Source organism: Setaria viridis, chromosome 2 (assembly GCF_005286985.2).
Source record: "Setaria viridis chromosome 2, Setaria_viridis_v4.0, whole genome shotgun sequence".
NCBI lineage: Eukaryota > Viridiplantae > Streptophyta > Magnoliopsida > Poales > Poaceae > Setaria > Setaria viridis.
Window position 1 is genome coordinate 26,649,465 of NC_048264.2, and position 23,611 is coordinate 26,673,075.

General features: G+C 44.6%; 1 protein-coding gene and 2 pseudogenes across 1 annotated transcript; 2 read left to right on the forward strand and 1 right to left on the reverse strand.

Moving 5' to 3' along the window:
• Positions 1 to 1,384: 1,384 nt before the first annotated feature.
• On the forward strand, positions 1,385 to 6,870 carry LOC117843443 (polyubiquitin-like; annotated as a pseudogene).
• A 933-nt stretch (positions 6,871 to 7,803) lies between these two features.
• Positions 7,804 to 11,215, forward strand: LOC117843442 (syntaxin-71-like; annotated as a pseudogene).
• Positions 11,216 to 11,326: 111 nt separating this feature from the next.
• Positions 11,327 to 15,336, reverse strand: LOC117843440 (probable protein arginine N-methyltransferase 1). Its single transcript, XM_034724023.2, has 9 exons — positions 15,030 to 15,336; positions 13,846 to 13,856; positions 13,573 to 13,728; positions 12,846 to 12,909; positions 12,620 to 12,762; positions 12,403 to 12,490; positions 12,140 to 12,255; positions 11,896 to 12,046; positions 11,327 to 11,804 (listed from the first exon to the last, which is right to left on the reverse strand). The coding sequence occupies exons 1-9, from the start codon at positions 15,250 to 15,252 to the stop codon at positions 11,599 to 11,601; spliced, it is 1,158 nt and encodes a 385-aa protein (XP_034579914.1). The 5' UTR covers positions 15,253 to 15,336; the 3' UTR covers positions 11,327 to 11,598.
• Positions 15,337 to 23,611: the final 8,275 nt, after the last annotated feature.

The following is a 23,611-nucleotide window of genomic DNA, read 5'->3' on the forward strand; positions in this document are numbered from 1 at the left end:
TTTAGCTTTTATAGATACATAGTTTTTCCTATGTAAATATAATGTATATCTAGATGCATAGCAAAAGCTATAGATCTAGAAAAGCTAAAATGACCTACAATTTGGAATAGAGGGAGTACTACTTAAATATATGTAATGAAAATTGTATCATCAAACATAGCATATGCAATTCTATGTATCATGAAAGAATATAACTTATCTGAATATTTGTGTGATATTCTCATAGAATCAAGTTAGAGCAACTTTGCCTAGTTGTGTCTCTCTCCTCTGCTACCCCCAACCCATTAGCTTTCCTATCACCCACTACAGCCTCCATTCCTACCCTAAAAAGGAAATGAAAATAAAACCTTTTGCCATTGTGGCCACCTTACCGCCAGTACCACTAAGGTACTCTCAACCACTCACAACTAATGGTATCGTCGACCGCCAGCTTGACCTCCTACCGAGGAATTAAGGTTCAAGGGAGATTTCGGAAAACCCCAACATCCATAACTCCAATTGTCCACTTTGCCTCATCTCCAAGGTCATCTTTGTCGAGAAAGGGGTTGCACGTTGTGTTCATCTTCAAAGATTACTTAGGTTAGGTTTCTTGCAGCGGAGTCTATCAACCCAGATTTGAGTCGGTAGCTAAACATGGATGCTCATATTTTCTTAGATTTATTATAGGAATAAAAGGTGTTGTTCTTTAAGTGGTAAGCGGTGTGCATTTCGATAGCGAGATCCCGGTGTGACTTTGTTAATCTTAAAAAGTGCTCATATTGATATGTGTGTGTATTATTAATAGGGTAAGTGTCCCGTATGTGTAAGCATATGTGTTCTACAAATGTTGTATAGAAACTAAGTGATAAGACTTTCGTAGTACCTACTGTGCCTTCGTTTGGGGTAATTGGTGAAAGAGAATGTAAGTTTATAATGACAATAATTTAGAAATCTTTTTGTTTGATTGGAGTTCTATTGGGATGTCCTACCAATCACTTATCATGGGAGGTCTAGGAATTGTGGTTTAAGTTTAAGATCAATACATCTCGTCAATTTCCCGTTACCAAACATACCAACCAAACGGAACAACTCTTCTTTATTCCCATCAAAAAAAAAAACAAGCAAGGGACTAGCGCTACAGGTCTAACTCCCATGCATTTTTATCTCAATCAACTCCCAACTCTAGTTGCATGCTCATCCTCATCGCTTGTCAAACTTATCTCCTTTTTTCTTAAGACAAAATTTACATTCAATTCTCACTTGAAAAGAACTACTACTTTCCAAAACGACCTATGGGTCGTATTTTCAGACGAACGGCCCAGCCCAGCCCGGCACGAGGCAGGTCTTGAACCCGCTTCGTGTCTGCGCGAGCCCATTGGACCGAGAGTAGGATAGGATTCCAGCCAAGCGGCCCAGGGCAGTGTGGGCAAGGCGGTTCTGGTTTCGTAGCGGCCGCGTCAAGCCCCCCCTGTCCTGGCTATAAAGCCGCACCACGTCCGCGGCGCCACACACAGGCAACTCCACCACCACACCCCACCCCACCCACTCCCTCAAAAACCCCATTCCTCCGGCGAGCAATCCCCGAGCTCCGGCGAGATGCAGATCTTCGTGAAGACGTTGACGGGGAAGACGGTGACGCTGGAGGTCGAGAGCAGCGACACCATCGCCAACGTCAAGGCCAAGATCCAGGACAAGGAAGGTACGTGTGTGTTCTCCGGCCACCTTTTCCTTCGTCCGCGCGCCGCCCGGCCGCCCGGCGGCGGGCGGCGTTGCTTCTTCCGCGTGCACACTGAGACCCTTCGTCGGCCACCAGTAGATCCGTAGATAGCACAAAGGCGCTTCTTTTAGCCTCCCGGTCGGTGGTTTAGCCATGCGTGTGCCCAAGCAGGCAGGACGCAAGAAATCTCTCCCCGCTTTCGTGTGATTTCAGTGCGGGGCGGGTTGTCCTGCAGCCGCTTGTTCGCTGAACAGAGCAAATTGACCGGTGATGCCTGGGTTGTGCCGCCTGATTGCCTGAACGAAAAAAGTGCTCCTTTCTTGGACAAGGGGAGAAGGGGATTGGGGTTTTGATGGGTTTAGCTGTTCTTGTGTTTCTTGCGATCGATTTCGGATCCGGCGCGAGGGGCCGAGGGCAGTGCTGGATTTGATTCCTCGATGTGATTCTTGACCTCGATTCAGCAGATTACTGTCTCGGTTCTTGTCAGCGAGCTTAAAGGTGCTTCCTTTGGTCTCCGTTCATTGGGGTTGGGGGGGGGGTTTCTGAATCAAGGACTGCGTTCTTGGTGTGTCGGCGTGTAGCCATGAACATCTAGGTAGGAGATGCTAAAAATAGTGCAAATGTGCCTCCTCCTTGTCGTGTTTGATTCTTGTGGCCCGAGGCAGAGAGCATCCGTCGATTTGGGGGATTGGTCGATCGCATCAGGCTGAAAGTAGAAAAAAGAGTTCTTTCTTTTCTAATAAGGACTCCGGAGGGGAGGGAATATGATTTGGATGATCTTCTTCTGGCGTTTCTTGATGGTGATCAGGGCTGGATTTGGCTTCTCACTGTGTTTTCTTGAACTGAATTTGAGCAGACCCCTTCCCCTGTTCTGCACTTGGATGCATCTGTTCAGTTTGTTCGGTCGAATCGCTACAAATTCTGTAGTAACCTGCATTGAAAATTATGCCGTGCATCTGCAATGAATCTCTTTGGTTTCTGATTGTCTGTTTGTTAACAGCCTGTGTTTGCCTGACTGTGTTTTGCAGGCATCCCCCCGGACCAGCAGCGGCTCATCTTCGCCGGGAAGCAGCTGGAGGATGAGCGCACCCTGGCAGACTACAACATCCAGAAGGAGTCGACGCTGCACCTGGTGCTCCGCCTCCGCGGTGGCGGCCAGGGCAAGGGCGGCAGCTACCCCAACAAAATCGACCCCAACCTCCTCCAGCTCGCGCTCAAGTACCGGCAGCACAAAATGATCTGCCGCCAGTGCTACGCACGCAACTCCATCAGGGCCGAGAACTGCCGCAAGAAGAAGTGCGGACACAGCAGCGAGGTGAAATTTTGTTCTGTTCTCAGTTCATCTGGTTTATTTTTTTCTCATCAATATCCCAAGTAGCCTCTGTCTCTGTGCACGTAGGCTATCACCTTCATGTGTTCCATTTTTTTATTATGGCCTCAATTAGTAGGCTAAACATTATCCATGTTCATGCTTAAGTCGTCGTATATAATATAACCCGTGCAGCACTCATGTTCTCTTTTGATTTTATCTTTTGTCTAGCTAGTTAGATTTGTATTGTGGTATACCTGCTGAGCTGAATTATATGTCCTCCCATCCTGGAACAGTTTGTACATTAAGTGTGTAGTCATAGGCTTGGCTTCAGTTGCTAGTATCTGATAACAATCTAGTGAAATTAATACATGTTTATTCTTTGCTCAGATGTATTATTTTTCAAACATTCATGTTCAATTTCAGGAGGAAAAAAAAGGCCCTGTCCTTGTTTTCCCCTGTCATGAAACTATCTGAATATATGTCATCGTTCATGTTCAGATGTCACATTTGACCCATGTTCTTCATTCCAGTAATCATGGTAGCATAGCCTATGATTGCTTGGCCTTTGTCATGAATAATTATGCTTGTTTCAGATTTCTTATAAGTTGACATCACATTGCTAATTCACCTACTTAGCTTTCTAACAGTTTAGAAGTACTGAATGTACTACTTCAGCTGATGTTTGTTCACTGTATATAGTATGCTAAATCTAAATCTTATTTGAATCCTTGAACAGTTCTTACATTCAGTTACAGACAGCTGACCACAAGCTGTTTTATCGATACATTTTCTTCACTCTGATGTGATGTATTGTTCTTCAACATTCCTTTTCAGCTGAGGAAGAAGAAAAAGATGGTACCCAAGAAGGAGTGAAGCAACATCAAAGAGCGAGAGAAACGAAGATCAATCCATGTTATGCATCAGTTGAACCAACTATCTGTCTATCTTAGCACTTTATCCATGTCAGAGACCATACTAGAGTCGTGGGAACTCGGAATTTAATTTTCCTGATGTTATGCATCAGTTGAACCAACTATCTGTCTATCTTAGCACTTTATCCATGTCAGAGACCATACTAGAGTTGTGGGAACTCGGAATTTAATTTTCCTCCTAGTTTAAATATCCTGCTGGAGTACTCATCTTATGCAGAGCAGCGGTATGCAGCTTCAGAAACTGCTTGCCAAAGTTCCTGCCTGTTGTTGAAACTTAATGCTAGTGGTTAACATGGGCGGCGTGAATCTTATTTGTCTGAAATGAGCTTATATGTTTTATGCTTTCTGGTGTTACCTGGATATGTTTGTTCCAGATTCATTGCTGATTAAGGCTCTGTTTGGGAAGGGGGTGTTAAAGTTTAACACCCCACTTTTAACACATTTTAACAATTTCCTAACACTTGTGTTAAAACTTGTGTTAAAAGTGGGGTGTTAAAGTTTAACACCCCATTTTTCATAAATACATGGAGGGGTATTAAAACTTGATAAGCTCCACTTTTCCCAGGTTACCCCTTCTCTCTCCTCCCTCTCTCTCCACCGGCCATAAATGAGGGGACAATGGAGTCATTTTCCACCAAAGGTGTTAAAAAACTTAACACATCATCCAAACACCCTAATATGTTAAACTTTAGTACTCTATTTGAGAGTGTTAAAACTTTAACACTTGTTAAATTTTAACACAGGGTATCCAAACAGGTTCTAATGATCTTCTCTTACAAAGTACGATCACACACGCAGACGTACAAGCTCATCAGTCATCACACACCACCACCTCGATCCAACCTAACACAAAATGTACCTAAATAAGTTGTAATGATACTAGATGTAGGTAGAAAGGTTTATCAAATAGTGAAATTATTGTGTATGCATACCAGAAGAAAGGATACGACCAATGCTTATGTGCGATTTTGCTACAGTTTGCGTTTTATAAGGACATGAGACAAATCAGGAAGGGTGCTTTCAAGTCAGTAGGAAACTCAAAGGCACTTCAATGGCATTGTACAAGTTGTTTCATGTTAATCGGCATGTCGTTGTAGCTGTAGATTTTTTTGTTATGATTCTCAATCAGAAATCAGATAAGAGATGACTTGCTTTATTTCGATTTTGTTGATAATCAACGCATTTAAGTTACAAGATTTGTGTGATATTGTGAATGCCATCTTTCTTCTAATATTACCAAGGAGAACTTAGTTCCACATATGGGAGAATTTAGTTTACTTGGAAGTCTGTCAAATTGGAAATAGATATGGTGAAAAATACTGCTCCACTTTTCTACCACTGACACAATAACACTGTATTTGTTCAAGTTTTTATTCCAGAGAATTTGAAGAGTAATGAATTTATTTTCGCTGTAATGCTGCTTCTTAGTAAGTGATTGTCAAATGGGATATCTATATTTTTAAGAAAAAAAATGTCAATTGTTTTCACTATGAACATGAAGAATCATGGGCCGGGAGCCCATTTACCACCGCGCTACCGGGCCGAGCCTGTTCGATCCACAGCCCTGTCTGGCCGCACCAGAGGCAGCTCCGCCACTCCACCCCACCCAGCAGCACCCACCCACTCACTCCCCACAAAACCCCATTCCTGCGGCGAGCAATCCCCGAGCTCCGGCGAGATGCAGATCTTCGTGAAGACGCTGACGGGGAAGACGGCGACGCTGGAGGTCGAGAGCAGCGACAACGTCGCCAACGTCAAGGCGAAGATCCAGGTCAAGGAAGGTTATTGCGTGCGGGCGGGCGCGTCCCCCCACCTCCTTCGCCATCGTCTGCTGCTTCTCACCGGCGGGTGAACGGCGAGATTCTCTGTTTGTTTCTTCCCTTCTCATCGCGCCCCTGTTCTGGCCGTGGCGAGCTTGAAGGCGCTTCCTTTTGGCTGCGGTTTGGTTTAATCGCCACCATGCGCGTTGTGTAGTTTGATCAGTGGGAGCATTGTATACTGGGTGCTCGATTCTTAAAGTGTTTGATGGCCCTGCTCCGAAACAGAGCAGATCGACCTGTGTCTGTGTGGGGCATAAAAAAAAGGCACCTTTTTTGGATCCCGGGAGAATGGGAGAGGGTTTTGTGTGGTCTTTGTTCTAGTGTTTCTTGTGATCGAGCTGTATCTTGGATGAATTCGACGAGCACATAGTTTGGATTTGTCTTCCATTTGTGCTTCGTCAAAATTCCTGTTTCGGAATTGGTCCCATCATCTACCATTCCCTAAAAAAAATTTCTGTTTTTGGTGACCATCTCTGATTTGTTTGATTGTATTTTGCAGGCATCCCTCCGGACCATCAGCGGCTCATCTTCGCCGGGAAGCAGCTGGAGGACGGGCGCACCCTGGCCGACTACAGCATCCGGAAGGAGTCGACGCTGCACCTAGTGCTCCGCCTCAACGGCGGCGGAAAGGGCGGCAGCTACCCCATGAACGTCGAGCCCAACATCCTCCAGCTCGCGCTCAACGGCTCAAGTACCGCCAGCGCAAGATGATCTGCCGCGAGTGCAACGAATCCCACAACTTGCCATCTCAAATCTTCAGTATCGGTTGCTATCGATCGCTCACCGTGCCTTCTGCTATATCGTCCGGATGGATGCCGTGCAGGTGGTACGCGCGCAATCCCGTCAGGGCCAACAACTGCCGCAAGAAGAAGTGCGGCCACTGCAATGAGTTGAAGGCAGTGTCACCCTTTCATGTTCAGCATTGTTGTATGATAGTCGACGTTGGTGGCTATTAGTTACCCCCTCCGTTCCAAATTAAGTCATTTCAATTTTATTGGAGAGTCAAAACATCTCAAGTTTGACCAAATTTATACAACAAAGTACTAATATTCATGATACCAAATAAGTACCATTAGTTTCGTCATTAAATATATTTTCATAGTATATCTATTCGGTGCCATAAATCTTTGTGATCCTTTCTATAATTTTGGTCAAACATAAAATAGTTTGACTCTCCAAAAAAGTTAGAATGACTTATAATTTGGAATAGAAGGAGTAGTAAATTACTGGTATTTCCTGTTTCGGTTTGATGTTTTGAGTTATGACTGCTTTAGATTATTTTATTAAGTCAATTTTCTTTATTTTGATTGGTGTTGTGCATACTTCTGCTTCTCTGAATCATGAATCCTGCCCCCAAGGACAAGTTGTGCTTGTGCAACAAATATGTCCATCTGAATTTCAGTTACTAGCAGCTGATAACATTCAAGAAAATAAAAGTGGATATTAGTTTAGTGTTTGATCTCGTGTAATATATGTAACAATATTCCTTTTCAGTTGAGAGCAAAGAAAAATATTGCCTTGTTTTACCCGGTCCTCATAGTGGTACTGGTACATACGCAGTGAATGGTTGCTCATGATCTTAACTCTGCACTGCTGATATATTAATTTTTCATGTTCTTGACTTTGGTCATCGATCATATCGTTGCCCATGATATCTTGGCCTTTGCCGTGAATATATTTATGATGATGCTTGTTCCAGATTTCTCATAGGTTAGCATCACTGTGATACATCTAGGTTGTTTTGTACTAGTTCAGTATTCAGATGTTGTGATACTGTCACACTTTTAAATTTTCGGTTCTCTGATGCAGATTTTTGCATAGTACACTAAATGATCTTTCCATTCTAGAGCTGTTTTACATCAACCTTGCATACAATTGCTGGCACCTCATGCACCTTTTTCCGGCAGCAGCGGCCCGGCTCCGGCGGCGCGTGCGGCCGGTGCATGTTGACCGGCTGCGGCGGCGACTGCAGGCGGTGCAGGGTGTGGTCCGGCGGCGACGGCACCCACAGCTGGCGTGCAGCGTCACCCAACGACTGCGGCGGCCAAGCACTCCAGCGGCATCGCAGCCTGCCTCAGCGGTGGGTGAGCTCCAAGGTGCCGGCGTCTGTTCGATCTGGCGCGGCGGGTGGGCTTCATGGTGCTGGCGTCTCGTCGATCTATGCAGCGGTGTGTCGACGGCACCGTGGTGGCGTGTGCCGACAGCGGTTTGCTCGGGCGTATGCCAGCGTCGTCGTGGTGGCATCGTTGGTTGTGGTCGTGCGGAGGCTCACCGGCAGTCCAGCAGCACCATGGTGGTGGGGCTAGTAGCGCTGGCCGTCTCTTTACACCGCGGTGACGATGCGGGTGTAAACCTATCCCTCCTTGAGATGGCGTCGATGGCGTAATTGGCGTCATGTCCTTCCTGGAGGCGACGTCAGGCATCTCTAGCGCGGACTTTGGCTTCTGTCTAGGGCTAAAGACAAGGGTGTCGGTCTTCCCTATCGGATGTGGTGGGTGAAAACCCAACCCAGTTTGGGCTGGCATCAATGACGTCTTCCGCATCATGATCTTCTTGAAGGTGATATCAGGCAATTCCGGTAAGGAATCTTTTCTTTCTTTTCCTTTCTTTCTCTTTTCCTTTTCTTTCAAAAAAAAAGAGAGGATCCAGTCCGTGGCGTTGGTTGTGGGGTGGCTCGTGTCGACGTCCCAATCCGACCGGGCAGAGTTCGTGGAGGCTCAAGTCAATGTCCCAATCTGACCGAGCAGAGTTCGTGGAGGTTTAGGTCGATGTCCCAATCCGACTGGGCGGAGTTTTTATTGAGGCTCGTGCTGATGTCCCAATCCGACCGGGCGGAGTTTTCATTGAGGCTCGTGCCGACTGATATTGTGCAGTTGAGTTGAGTTTGAGTAGTGCGTTGACATGGTACGGCGCCAGTTGATGTTCCAATCTAACCGGTACCCAATCTAGACTTATTTTTCTTTCCCAGTCTAAACTTATTTTTCTTTTTAATATCTTCTCCTGCATCATCAGGCAAACGATATGTGCACAGATTTTTGTGTTTTTTACTCGTCAATTTGGTTCATGTAAAGTCTCTTCTCCTGCATCAGCAAGCACCCACCAATTGGCTTTCCTATGGGCACCCTTTCTCCTCATCCATCTTGGTGGACAATCTTTGCAGATGTCTTTGAGCTGGAGCTTCTAATGCCTTGCTGTCGATGCTGACTTGCTCGTCGCAGGAATGGCCTCTGGCAGGAGTGATCGAGCTTCAGGGAAACCCGAGAGTTTCTAAAATTGGGGAAGGGGATGAGCAAACGTTGTTGTTGATTAACAGAAAACCCGAGAGTTTCGCGGGTAACTAACGAACTCAACGGCCAGCCAGACATCTTCAGCCATCATCTCGCGGCCTGACGAGGCGCACCTCTTCGTCCTGCGCTCCGGCGTATTCGCTGTCCAAACTGACCGTCGGTTATCGTCGCGGGGAGGGAGAAAAATTAAGATGAGCATGATCGACGTGCTGACCCGGGTGGACGCCATCTGCAAGAAGTACGAGCGGTACGACGCCGACAAGCACTGCGGCGACGGCGACCCCTTCTCGCGCCTCTACGCGGCCGTCGACGCCGCCATCGAGGTCTTTGTTTTCCAGTGATCTTCTCCTCTCGCCCTTGGATGTCATTTCTCTCCTTGGCCTGGCTCCGATTGAAAATGTCACCACTCACGTCTGGTGAATCCTTTTTTGGTTTTTTTTTTTCAGAAATCGGCTCGGGCGGCGAAGGAGAAGAACCGGGCGGCGTCGGTGACCATGAACGCCGACGTGCGGCGGACCAAGACGCGGCTCCTGGACGAGGTGGTCAAGCTTCAGAAGATAGCCGCCAAGAAGGTCGTTACATAATCTACTTAATTTCGAATCGAGATGACAAACTTTTAATTTCGAAGCGAAATGTAACAGATCGTTGATGCAGGTGAAAGGGCTCTCGCCGGAGGAGAAGGCGCTGCGGGCTGATCTTGTTGCCGCACTGCCCCACAGGATCCAGGCCATCCCCGACACCCACGACAGCGGCGCAACGGACCAGGACGCCGCCTGGAGTGCTCGGCCGGGGATCAAGTTCGATGATTCTTCAGGTTTCCTTTCCTACACCTGTGCTATCGATAGATAGGTCCATAAGAACACGTGAATTTCACTGGAATTCCCCAAAAAACAATTCTATTTCTGTCTGAACAAGGGGAATTTCAAAGCCCCATTCTCTGGCTATGCAGAGTCCTTGTCACTGAACTTCCAAGTTTTCTGTAGCAGTAACCACTGGGCAACATCTCATTCTTCATCTTAGTGAATCGACAGCGCAATTCATCTTGTTAGCATGCGGATTTGGTTGTGCAAACAAGTTCAAATTGACATCGTTCATCGTTTCCGGATCCAAATTCAGCTGAAAAATTATAAGAGGGGTACTTTCAGACAAGCGAGGCATCAGAGCAGTTCCGAAGAGAATACGAGATGCGGCGAATCAGACAGGCCGGTTTTCTCAACATGGAAATCTTCTGACACCAATGCATTTCACGCTAACGTCATATCGCTCTGTTTTCTTCATCTAAATAAATAACCTGCGAGCAGTAATGTGCAGGATGAAGGGCTGGACTTCATATCTGAAGGTCTGGACACACTGAAGAATCTGGCTGAGGACATGAACGAGGTTTTGTTCGCAAACTCGAGCTGCTTTATGCGTGCGTGTTGCGATCCATAGTTTCTCTGGTTGCATTGCATCGAGTTACCTCTCATTGTTCATGTACTTTCTGCAGGAACTGGATAGGCAGGTCCCTCTGATGGATGAGATTGACACCAAGGTTAGCTTCTACAACCTGCACAGCTAATTTGTGATTGGTTGGAAGTGTTATCCTCTTGTGAATGGTTGAAGTTGAACTATGTGCATGATCTCTGCATGTGGATAAAGCTAATTTGGAGATCAGGAGGACTAATGTCAGGCTAAAACAAACTGTCAACCAGGTGACTAGCTGATATTCTTGAATTCTTGAACTGTTCTGTAGTGTTATAAACTTTTCCATATTGTGCTTAGCTTTGCTGACACATCAAGGTTCTGCTTTGCGCAGTTTCGATCGACTAGGAACTTCACAATTGACATCATCTTGATATGCATCATTCTTGGTATTGCAACATACCTCTACAAGTAAGAAGTCCATTTTCCTATTGTTTTGAAAGAAAAAAATCATGTTTATTGATCACTTAAAACATTCTTTGGTGTTGTCATCTTATCTGGTTCAATCTGCGTGTTTCAATTTCTGATGCAGCATTCTCTCCCAGTGAACCTTCACAACATGGTGACATTAGCATCTCCTGTGCATATATGATGCCCTGAAACTTTACTGTTGAGAAATCCTTGGTTAATGTAAATTATGTATACTGTTGTGGAGGAAAGGACCTGATCATATTCCAGGAAATAAAATGGCGATATAGTTTTTTTAACCAAGGCTGTAAGACACCTCCAACTAGGCTGTAAGCAGATAGTGATCATAAAGTTGAAATAATGAGCACAAAACGGGAAGGGCAAGGACTATCTGAATATTTCAAACACAATAAAGTGCAAAAGCAATCTTTAGATGGATATAAGTCAACAACCGCCAACATCTGCCAATATCCTTGGGCAAAGACATACTAAAAGTTTTGCACTACAGCAACTCACATCTGCGGGCCAGTTTAATCTACTCTCTACCTTCGATAGATTCCAAAGAATCTAACTGACGCATACTTAATACATGACCATGAGATAAGGCATCGCTTCTGCCAAAGGATACTCAGTTAAACAAAATTTAGGGGACCCTGGGGCATCTCTCGTTTGCTCATTTTGGTCACCGCATCTTGTAGAACTGTGTTCTTGATACCTGACATCTATGCCCATTTAGCATGTACTTGAGCTTAATGTCGATGTCCCGGGGATTCTTTTTATTGGGTGTAACCGTCATGCTACCCGTCAGGGTTTCCCCCTCGCAGATTGTTATTACATCCTCAAGGTAAAGAACAGTTTGCTTCCAGTGAGTGGCTTTTGATCTTGGGCCTGCAAGGAGTTAATTTGAAAATGAGTTTGTGCTCGCCGAACTGCTCGAATTAAGAACACTAAACACTGTAAGAATGAGAAGAGAGCAAACCTGTTGAGAAGCCCATCAGCTTATGGCATTTGGTGAATGACACGTTGAAATATGCAACAAGAGCATGAATATAATCATTCCGCTCTGCAGTAAGCTTGAAGGGCACAGTAAAGGAAGCATCCCCAGGGGTCATTTTGGATATATCCATTGTCTGAAATACATATATACACATAGAGATTTAAGCCCAAATATCACTGAACAAAAATTAGGGAAGCAAATACAGCTTCATTAGTCATGTAAATACCTTCAGTAACTGGCAGTTAGTGACAATCTGATTTGCATCCACTGTATCTACCAGTGGCTCCATCATTGCCTGTTTCTTTATGCAGCTCATATCAAACCCATATACATTATTCCAAACTGCAAAAAGGGATTAAAAAACCATTAAAGGGATATCCAAAACTCTCATTACTTAATAATAACCCAAATAAAACTTCCTGAAACTAAAGCTTTTTAAAGCTAATATGAAACATGCTTTACAAGTCTTATACATACTGACAAACTTACATTCGATTTTGTCTTCCTTATATTCCGCATCTTCGATTGCAGTAAGATGCAAAGAGGCTTTGTCTGGTAGGACCACTCCATCATCAGCCTACATAATAGTAGCAAAACATAAACTACACACCTCAAAAAGTTCAAAAACTGCCCACAAGGTTACTATGTATGAACCAAACTACTGTGAATAAAAATCTGAACATTTCAATTATAAAGGATCACTTACAAGCCATTTATCACGTGCATACAGGACAGTGTTCAACATATTCTCGAACAGGAGGAAATAACCCATCCACTCCGAGATTATAACATCTACTTTTGGAACAGGAAGCTCTATTTCTTCCACTTTCCCTTTTATTACAGTTATGACTGCAGAGGAAAATAACGTTAATGGTTCATAGCCAAATAAGCATTATATAAACAGAGGAGTACAATTAAAGGGGGGTATTCACCATCAGAATATCCATTTGTTTTCACAATTTCCTTTGCCATGTCTGCCATCTGGGAACATTCAATCTGTAAAGTTAAGAACAGACCAACATATATTAGTAAAAGAAAAGGATTGAAGTTAAAACATTCACATGATATCAAAGTAACAAAAAAATAATAGCTAAGAACAGATGAACTATATTAGTAAAAGAAAATAATTAAAGTTAAAACTTTAAGGTACATTCACATGTCGAGATGACAAAAAAAAATGGCCTAGTCCAGAGTAAAACTAAATAATCCCCTGAATTAAAAACTATATAGAACTTCTCATATCCAAAACTGCACGTTGTTAGTACAGGAAGTCCTCCATTGTAAACAATAAAGATATTTTATATTTATCAAAATGGGCATCTGAATAAAAAGAACAGTTTATATTTGAGAGTTTTTATCTTGACATGAAAGCAATTATTTCATGCTGCTGCGGACATCAGATTAACCAATTTTGTGCTTCTCATGCTTCTAAAATACATTCAAATAGGATATATGACATATATTTAATCACAAATAACAGGTAACTAGGTTAGACTTTAGATTGAATACAAAAGATTTTTTTGGATAATCAAATACAGAAGATTTTTTTGGATAATCAAATAAAGAAGATTGAGATGCATCCACTAAAATAGATTATGTCGAATCAATAAGTTACCCTAACATTGAAATGAAAACATGAGCATAAGTCATCCAACTAACCGCATAGACATGTTTAGCTCCTGCTTTTGCACAGAAAAGTGAAAGAATCCCAGTCCCGGCGCCAACATCAAGGACTATCTTGTCCTTGATAAGAAAGCTACTCTGGGTGATAACGTTTTGATATGTTTTTGTCCGAACAATATCTTTTAGCATTTCCTGCAGTCAGTAAAAGAAGATCATTGGCTTAAATACCTTTACTCTAAATAATGTAATGAGAAACCAATTGCTTGTGAAACGATCCACAAAAGTAAGGCTTCTTTTAGAATCACTTACTTCATGAATACCTGCAAAACAAAAAACAGGGGAAACATGAGTACAGTATGACACTTCGTTTAATGGAGAAGCATGGGTACAAAGCAAAAGAGAACCATGAAGGTTAATTTAAAAATGCTATCAGAAATAACTAAACTGTAAAAAAATTGCACATGAGACGGGAAATGTGCTATAAATATCACTCATGCTAAAAGAACAAAAAAAATGTTTTAGAAAGCTTAATCTCAAGGAGACAAGTAGGTGATAAAAAGAAGTTCCAGTAATTCAGTTCTAGTGTTTAATCCTCGAAAAAGATCCAGCAGCAATGACATTTGGTGATGCAAAGCAGCATGAAGTATACAGGAGACAAATAAAAGAAGCTAAAGGACTGCATAAATCCTCAACAACATCCAAAGAACAAACTATTTTCTTTGTTTACCTATGCAATGTTAAACGGACCAGAAAACATCTAAAAATGTGTTGGCAGCCTAATAACAGTGTCAAAGTATCGAGCCACTGAAGATAGGATTATTTTCTTAGACGAATTGAGAAACTGTAAGTACTGAGGGCAAAATTTCACCACAGGTACACGTTAACAACCAAGATTATAAATTCAACCGATGATTATAACTTTAGAAAGGATCAATTTTCAGCCAAGAAACAACTTTAGTCGAATTCCCAACACATAAAAGCAATTATCATCTTCAAGGCACTAAAAGGCAGCATACAGTACAAAACTAACTAAACCCTGAATACAGCGATAATCAAAGCTCTAACATGTGTAGTGAATACCGATCAAAATCTCATTTTTCAACATTTGGTCTGTTATATATGACAAAAAAAAATGTATAACCAAGCTCCAGCTGATGGGGTCACATAAAAATACCACAATGAACACAACAGACGATTTTCAGCTTCACTGTCAGAAGGAAAAAGAATCTAAAATCTTCGCCCAGGCTTATCACAATACAGTAATCAAGCTAAGAGCTCCAGCTTATCACACGCACATCGAATCCACAACCAGAGACCAATCCTTTCCCTCGCACTACAGCCATTTAATGATGCAAACAAGTCTAGCACTTCCTTTGCTCCGTAAATATCTCGAGATTCATTTTTTCCCCCAAGGAAGATAATATAAATAGCACCCAAATCTGCGGGAAAATAAATAGCGTCTCAGCGAAATCGAGCGGCGGCGGCGCGCGTACCGAAGTGGGAGTAGGAGTCGAAGTAGTAATCGGCGCTGGTCTTGTCGCTGCCGATCACCTCCTCCGCCGCCTGCTGCTCCTCCCCCTCCGCCGCTTCGGGGCTCTCCTCCACCTCCATCTCCACCCCCTCCGCCTCCTCGTCGGAGTCGAACCTCAGCCTCGACGCCGTCGCCTCCGCAAGGCCGCCGTTGGCGTCGCGGTCGCCGCCCTTGCGCCGATCCATCGATCTCTCTCTCTCCCCCCTGTGTGTCCGGTGGCGCGCCGCAAAGCAGGGGAGGAGGGAAAAGCTAGGGTTTTGCGAGAGGGGGACAGGGTTTGGGGAAGTGAGGTTTTATAGCCACGGTGGCGCAAATATCTGCCCGGATTGCAGCTCACAACTCACAAGTCGCTGTTTGCCTAGTTGGAGTTGGAGTGCCACTTCTATACTTGGGCCTTAGTTCCCAATTTGGAAGTGGTAAAATTGGCATTTTGTCATAAATACGCAACTGCAGCATTTTGTTTGTATTTGTGAATTATTATTCAAATATTGACTAATTAGGCTCAAAAGATTCGTCTCGCAAAGTACAACAAACCTGTGCAATTAGTTTTTGATTTCATCTACATTTAGTACTCCATGCATGTACCGCAAATTTGATGTGATGGAGAAGTTTCTTTTTGCATAGTGCCAAAGTTGGGAATTTGGGGGTTACTAAGCAAGGGCTTGGATACACCATCACAACCATAGCTCTGCAAAGTTCATAGACCACGGGTTTCCTGGTCCGCTTCCAAATACTCCATCCAATTTTATGTCTTAGTCGATTTAGAAAATTTGTGCTTTTCAAACAATTCAGAAGTTGACCATCTATATATTTTATTATAATTATTTATTTAGAACGTAAAATATTAGTACAAAGATCCTCCCAATTTGACAAATACTCCCTTCGTTCCAAATTGTAGGTCGTTTTGGCTTTTATAGGTTTATAGATATTATTATGCACCTAGATCTAGGTTTAAGATATTATTATGCACCTATAAAAGCCAAAACGATCTACAATTTGGAACAGATGTTGTAACTTGCATTTCAAATAAGAAGTTTCTATTTCAAAAAAGTAAGAAGTTTTTTTATAATCACCACTTTCTTTTACTTGATTTCACCAATATCCTTGATCCATGTGTATGAAAAAAGTTTATAAAAAATATTTTAGAAAAATGCCCACCATTTAGCTATAAGTTCACATAGAGAAGTAAGTCCTCTTAGAGCAGCCCCATTGCGTTGCACCACAATCATTGGCCTCTGCATTGCCATGTAGACATCAATCCTCAAATATTGTCTGTCATTCCTATTTCAGGCATTTGTATTAGACGAGAGTATTTGTCGGGTCCGACCAAATATTTCGAATCGAAAATTTGCACCCACAACTATCCTATATGCCGGGTTCAAGCCGATCTCAGGCTTCTTTTTTTAGAAAAATAAATAAAATAATTGTATGGACGGGCTCATGCTAATCTTGTTTTTTCGAGCCTAATTTTCGCTAACCAAGCCCGTCCCAATAATAAGCGTGGGCGGACCAAATCCTAATGGAGTCAAGTCTAAAATGCTTGAGTCTACAATGTAGCAAAAGAAAAAAAAATCAGGATAGCACGAAAGCTATGGTGCCATAAAAGGCACATTTTAAGGTAGTTATTTCACACTCAATGTGAGGCTTCGGTAGATATTTTATTTTTTATCGCTTAGAAAAATATTATACTCTATAGACTCTACGTGCTTTAGCAAAATCAGCAATGGTATACTGTCTATGGAAAAGATATAACTAGTTTGTTCTGAACATCATATATTTATACACGGAAAGTCATGTAGGTTAGGACTACCAACCACGGTAGTACGATTAAGCTAAACTTGTTGCAATGATACTTTTGGTGATGCGTTATAGAGCATAACTTTTCTTTTTCAAAGGTGCTAAGAACATAGTTAGAGATGCTCATCTATAAAACTACAGTATAATGAAAGCGCGGCCTGTCGGTGTTTAAACCCGGTAATCTACTAAGGAGATGTCTGAGGTAGTGTTTTGGTTAGTGGGCTCGTCGAGATCAGGAACTCGAAGGTAAACGCAGACACACGATTTAGACAGGTTCGGGTCGCTAGATTTCGTAATACCTTACGTCCTATATGTTGGTTGGATTGAATTGGTTTGGAGGGAGTCCCTGCCTCACCTTATATTGCCGGAGGTAGGGTTATGATTGCTTGGTTATAAGAATACTAGTCGGATACAACTGTGGTGGAACCACCTCGGATTAACTCAACTAAAGCACGGTTAAGTCACTTAACATGTGATTCTCATGCCTTAATCGCATTAACTCGAGATGCCGTCGGATTTCATCCGATTTAACCACTTGACAGGACCGAGTTAGTATAACCCACACGAAGGTTAGTGGTTCCAGAGAATACAACAGGTCCACCATTAGATTAGCAAGTTGTTACACACTTGGTTATAAATTAGAGTTTTACAAATTCTGAAGAAAACAACAGAAGATAAAACAAACCGGAAGCTACTCGTCGGGTCGGATGTCCCTGGTGAGGCCAGCCAGGACATCAATGATCCCATTCCCCACCATCTGAGGAAGGATCCCACTCGACCGTCCAACCCGGAGGGAGCTGGGGCGGCCAAGTGCCAGCGGCAAGCTCAGAGGCTACAACTTCACTTGAAAAGAGAAGCCACAAACAAGGCTGAGCTTTTAAGCTCAACAAGACTTAACCAACCGGTGGTAAAAGCTACTCCACCACTTCTAGACATGCAAGGCTCTTTGGCTGAGGGGTTTGTTTGCCAAAAGCACTATGTTAGGTCCTTGCTTTCAAGTTTTAGCTCAGATTCTAAGTTCATTAACCAGTCTAGGTTGGCAACTTACTCTAAGCAAGCATAGATCCAACTTCATGTATATAAGCTCATCATCAAGACCATGTCATCATCAGACTCTTTCATTACTCAGTGTAGCATAGCGATCAAGCAGTCTCAAACTGTGAGAGGCAGACGAATCGATTCGAGTTCTTTAACCATGCATGGTGAACCTAACCTCACGACATCCGCGCACCTCCGAGGGTCGCTTCCTGTGTCGGCCTTCCCCATCAATTCCCTAACTCGTGTCGGGTCCACTTCCTTTGGTGCAAGGTTCCACAGACCCGGCCTCTGCCGTTCTGTGACCACACTTGCCACCACGTGCAACCGCAGGGAAACTTCATTCCAAGGACAGTGGAGCGACCGCTCACGTCTAGGTTCAATCAGGTACTAGGCTTCCCCATCCCATACTGAATGAGGTTAGTACTTTCAAACACTTGATCACGAACACCACCACTGTCGGGCCTTAACAGATTCCATAGACAGATGGGGCGATCAGCCGACCACCAAAAGAGTTAACCAAAACCCTGCCCCGTCCATCGTCCTTACAGTTGTAACAGAAGGAAAACAACCAACTCCTATAACTCGCGAGTGACAGGAAATCACTCGACTTTTACCGATTCCTAATTAAGCATAGCAACTACTCGACCCAACAAACTAGTGTTCAAATCAAAGGAACTATGTCATGCATCTATGGTTGCAAACAACTCCTATACATAAATGCACAAACATGAGAAGGAAGGCATGTGCAAGTTTAGAAAGTTGGGTTCATGCTCTGGGGCTTGCCTTCAAGCGGAGGGGAGGGAAACTGCTCTTCAGCTGGGGCGGCTTCTGTTGGAGGTATGCCCTAGAGGCAATCATAGAGATGATGATATTCCATTTGTATCCATGATTTGTATGTTGTGTTCATTGAATATCCATTAAAGGCTACTTGAATTGATTTGCAATTATGTGAATTGTATGTGAAACTCTTTACTTGTATGGTTATTCTAAAGTTGTCCCTAGTCGGAGTTCATGTGAGGACACACATGAATATTAGACTAGCACATGTATTAGTTGATGACTATGTTTCACAAGTCATGGACATGGAGATGTTGAACTAATAATGTGGACACATGTGGAGACATGTGTTAGGACTGACCCAACACGAGAAGTAGTTCTCTCTTTAAACAACATATACGCTTTGTCCTTAGACCTGAGATTGTCGCATGTATTCTAGATGTGGATCGACCTACTTAGGGGCTATCAAACACTACGCCGTAACAGGGTAGTTATAAAGGTAGCTTTCGGGTTTGTCAAGAAGCATGCTATGAGACATGGTCAATCAAGATGGGATTTGCCCCTCTCTGATTGAGAGTGATATCTCTGGGCCCCTCGAGTGATCGGATCCGAAAATGCATGGCCATGCTACGTACGGTTAAGAGTTAACCTACAAAGGGATTCCGAATCACAGGATCGAGAAAGAGCGGTTGGCTTGAAGCTAGACCAAATATCGTGAGGCAAAGGGAATAGCATGTATATTATGTTGTGATGGTTCGTCTGATATGATCTTCGTGTGCGTATAGGAGTTGGCACGTCTTGCTAGAGGCCGCTACCGACTATTGGGCCGAGTAGGAGTACTCGGGCCATGTCTATACGTATCCGAACCCATAGGGTCACACACTTAAGGGGCTGGAAGCCCAATTCGGATCTGATCCGAGTTGGATTAGGTTTAGGAGTACTAATGGGCCTCGGATCCAGAGGCCCATCAGGAACCTCTATAAATAGAGGGGTGGGGGCGCCCTAGGGTTTACACCTTTTTGGCGAAACACACCTGCCGCGCCTCCCACGCCCTTGCCTGTTGCAACTCGCGGATCTAGCAGTCCGGCTTGCGACGCTTCCTCCCTGCACGTGTGGATACCTTGGAGGTGTTGCGCCTGCAGCACTTGGACGAGCCATCGACGAGCCGCCGACGAGCCACGACGAGCCGACGACGAGCCGCGGTACCGGAGGCGATCTTGCTGTGCACGTGGACGAGCTGCTGAGGAGCTGCTGGACGTGATCGACTACGTACGACTACGTTGATCGACTACGTACGACTACGTGATCGTCTTCACTGCATCGACGCATATCTACATCTTCCGCACCAGTAGTGCGTCGAGTGGTAATCCCGTGATCCTTATACGGCAGTTCTTCCTGGTTATACGCGGTAGAAATTTTGATTTGCGCTAGCGTAGCCTACCTCGTATCCCAACAGCTTCGACTTCTGGGATTGGCAGCTCAGCTACAGCTCCGTTTTCGGGCGCCGGGTGTAGCTCATAGACACCGTCAGCGAGGTGTAACTCTACACGAATGCAATGCAGGAGTTAGTGCTTAGATGATTATTTCAACAACACTTGCAGTTAAAGCTCGGATACTTGTAGCAAAGCTACAGAAAAAGTGGGGGAAGTTCACTTTAGTCGGTGGAGAACAGGATAAAAAGGGTCGGATGGGGATAAACTTGTGATCTGAACCTTAAACTAGAGGAATAGTTGTGCTGGGGCCCTCAGACTTAACGCAGAGAAATCCTGATGCTTTACACAGATACCCTCGGTTCAAGGAAAAAGATACAGCCGAGTCCTCGGGCGAGGCGGATAAGGGTCAGCGGAACAGACAGAGTCGGATGAGACGGAAAAGTGGTCGGCAGCTTACCTTCAGGTTTACAGGTGAAGCTTTGGGGTCGGGAAGGAGCAGACTTGGGCGGAAGACTAAAGCACTAAGGCTTGGGCAGCGGTGAGGTTTGACGGTGCTCCGGCGACGGCGGAGCTTCTTGTGGGCAACAAGGAAGCTCTAGCACAGCACAGAGGAGTAGACGGTTGGGTGGATTGGGGAGAAGCAGGTCTGAGCAGAGAAGGGAACTTTTCGAGATTTCAGCGGAAGTGCTCAGGTGCTCTCAGAGTAGGGGCGGTGAAACAGCAATGGCGAAGGAATTCCGGTGGGACTCTGGCCTTCCTTTTTATAGCGGCACGGAAGAGAGAGATTTCGAACGGCACGAAGACCAGAAGAAAAGGATGGAGTGCGCTGCCATGGCGGCGAAAGAGCGGCGATGGGTGGCGGAACAGAGCTTCGGAGATAGCGTCTTCGGCCATTGGGCACTGGAGACAAGGCGGCGCAGGCGCGGTTTTGCCGGGATTTAGATTTGGCGGAGGCGGGCGTCGCCTGGTCGTGTCGAGCGGCGGATTTGATTGGTGTGATAGGGAAAAAGGCGCTGCAAGCGAGGTTGCAACAGGCGAAAAGACAGGGTGAGCGGTGGCGACGGCGAGCGCAAAACAGCGGCATTGTCGAAGCACGTTACTGGCGGGGCGAGAAAAGGAGCGGTCGCTGCCGGAGTCGGGGTTGAATCGAAGAATCAGGCTGAGGGTCAGTTTGTAATTTGCATCACTTTGCCCTTAAAACCCATAGAAAAAACTTTTTGGTCGATGGACATGTGGCACACAGCCCCTGAGCCTTTAGCCGACTAGTTTGGTGGCTATAAGGGTCAACCTTTGATCAATGTGACCATCTCTGAAAGGAGATCTTATCTCTTCCTAAAATAAAGGTAACTGTCAATTAGGTGTCCGAAATTTTGGGGACCTTTGATTTGAAAACCCTTCATTTGCGCAGTTTTTTACTGTGCCATTGTTATAAATAATGGAGGAAGTTATCTCTTTTGTTTCACCTTTGCGTTTTGTCTTTCTATCTTCTACACTATTGCCCTAGAGCCGCCACCACTGTTCAATCTTCAAACACTAGCGCCGTTGCCTCCCACCTCGCAACCCCCAAGCGTATGCGACTAGAAATGTTCATGACATCAAAGATAGAAAAGAAAGCAATTGCATCCAAAGCGGGCGAAGGTAAGAAGAAGAAAAGATCTGACAAGAAAAAGGAACCGCAGTTGCCGGTGCCCAAGTATGGAAAAACCGATCAGACTGCTCCGCCAAATCCATCTGTGCTTGGAAGCGGTCAAATCTGAAGGAGGAGAATATCAAGGCGCTTGTAGCTGCCAATTTACTCCAAGATCATGACTTCATCAACTGACGATCAGCATATGGCAACGTCTGCCCTTTTGAGACCTATCCTGATGAGACAGTAATTTTTTCCCACTTCATCGAGCGAGGTCTTGGATTGCCCTCCTGTGATTTCTTCCGGGTCTTCTTGATTACTATAAACTGGAGTTGGTGCATCTGAACCCCAATGGGATCCTTTGTACTGCAATCTTTGTTTATTTTTGTGAAGCCTTTCTAGGGATCAGGCTGCACTTTCAATTATTCCGGAAGTTTTTCTGTGTGAAGCCACAACCCTCAAAAGATCATACTCTCTTGGTTGGAGGCGCCGAGATCTAGATGCGAGAGACAGCGAGCGGCCAGTATCTGGATTATGAGTTGATAGACTCCAATGCCGGGTGAAAGGAAAAGTGGTGCTACATTGGCAATCATAATCTGAAACTACCAAAATTAACAGGGCATCATCCCTCATGGAACAATGGCTTGATGAGCCAAAGCATGGCGATTGCCTGCAAGTATCCGAGCTGGTGAAGTGGATAGCAGATCTGAAGGAACAAGGTCCGACTGGTATTAGCGTTGTATTTAGCATTATGAAGTGACGGATTCAGCCGTTGCAGCAACGCTGTCACTTAGTCTACGAGTACATAGGCCTTTGATGATCCATCCAGATTCTCTTTTGATGAAATCAACACGGATGAAGTCATGGCGAGACTCAGGCGAATGTTCAAGAACGTGAGCGAGATCCCCACTATTGTGTGGAAATTCAGCGCCTCACAGACGTTGGAGCCTGTAAGTACCCGTGGCCTTAGCCCCTGAGTACTTATTTTGAATGTCCTAATCAACTGACTTGTCTCATTTTGCAGGAAGATGTTGTTTTGTACTTCTTCGCTCCTCCTCCTCCCAGATCTGAAGATGCTTGTGATGCTGCCCCTCGCGTGTTTACACGTGAATCTATGAGAGGTGATGACAAGGAGGAGGAAATAGTCAAGTCCTCTAGCGGCACTAGTTTTGATGCCGTGGAGAAATATGAAGTCGAGGCCCGACCATGTGCAAGACCATCTGCAAAGGATGGATCGTCCTCTGGGTCGAAGAAGCGCTTGGATACATATGAGCTTAAAGTCGTGATCACTCCGCCACCGAATAAGAAACAGACCATTGTTGCAAAATGGGTCGTGAAGAAATCCCTCGTTGCGGATAATGTGCCCCCAAGGTAATTGCCTATGAGGAAGGACAAGGTTCTGAGTGTCATATACTCCCAAAAGGTGTCTCCAATGTCACCACCATGTCTAATTTAGATGATATTGGTGGTTTGCAAGCGATTGAGTCGGCGACGGACACAGAGAAGGCAGCTGCTTTGGCTGCTCAAGATAGGTCGCCGGTGAACATTGAAGTCATTGAGATTGACGATGGTCTATCATCTCACGGTGCTGTTAATGACCATTCAACTAGTCAAATGGTGGACCCTACCAGCACGAAAACAACTCAAAGACCAGAGAGAATACCACAAGCTGGTCAAGTTCATATTGTGGAAGAGCAGGCCGCGCTCAAGGTACCCTCCCCGAGCATCAAGCCCTTGCGCTTAATGGGAGAGCCTAAGTTGAAGTTGAAAAGATCGTCCAGGTAATTTTGGTTCTCTCGTGACTACTTATTGTATCGCGTTGTATTCGCTACTCAACTTTGCGAATTCTTGGTTTTGTAGGAAGTCCTCGGA

Excerpts from the sequence above, each read along its gene's own strand:
- LOC117843440 (XM_034724023.2), bottom strand. The coding sequence starts at position 15,252 with ATGGATCGGCGCAAGGGCGGCGACCGCGACGCCAACGGCGGCCTTGCG. Across the intron at positions 12,491-12,619 it reads ATGCACGTGATAAATGGCTT|GCTGATGATGGAGTGGTCCT; the intron begins GTAAGTGATCCT and ends ACTATTATGTAG. Across the intron at positions 12,047-12,139 it reads CTAACTGCCAGTTACTGAAG|ACAATGGATATATCCAAAAT; the intron begins GTATTTACATGA and ends TATGTATTTCAG.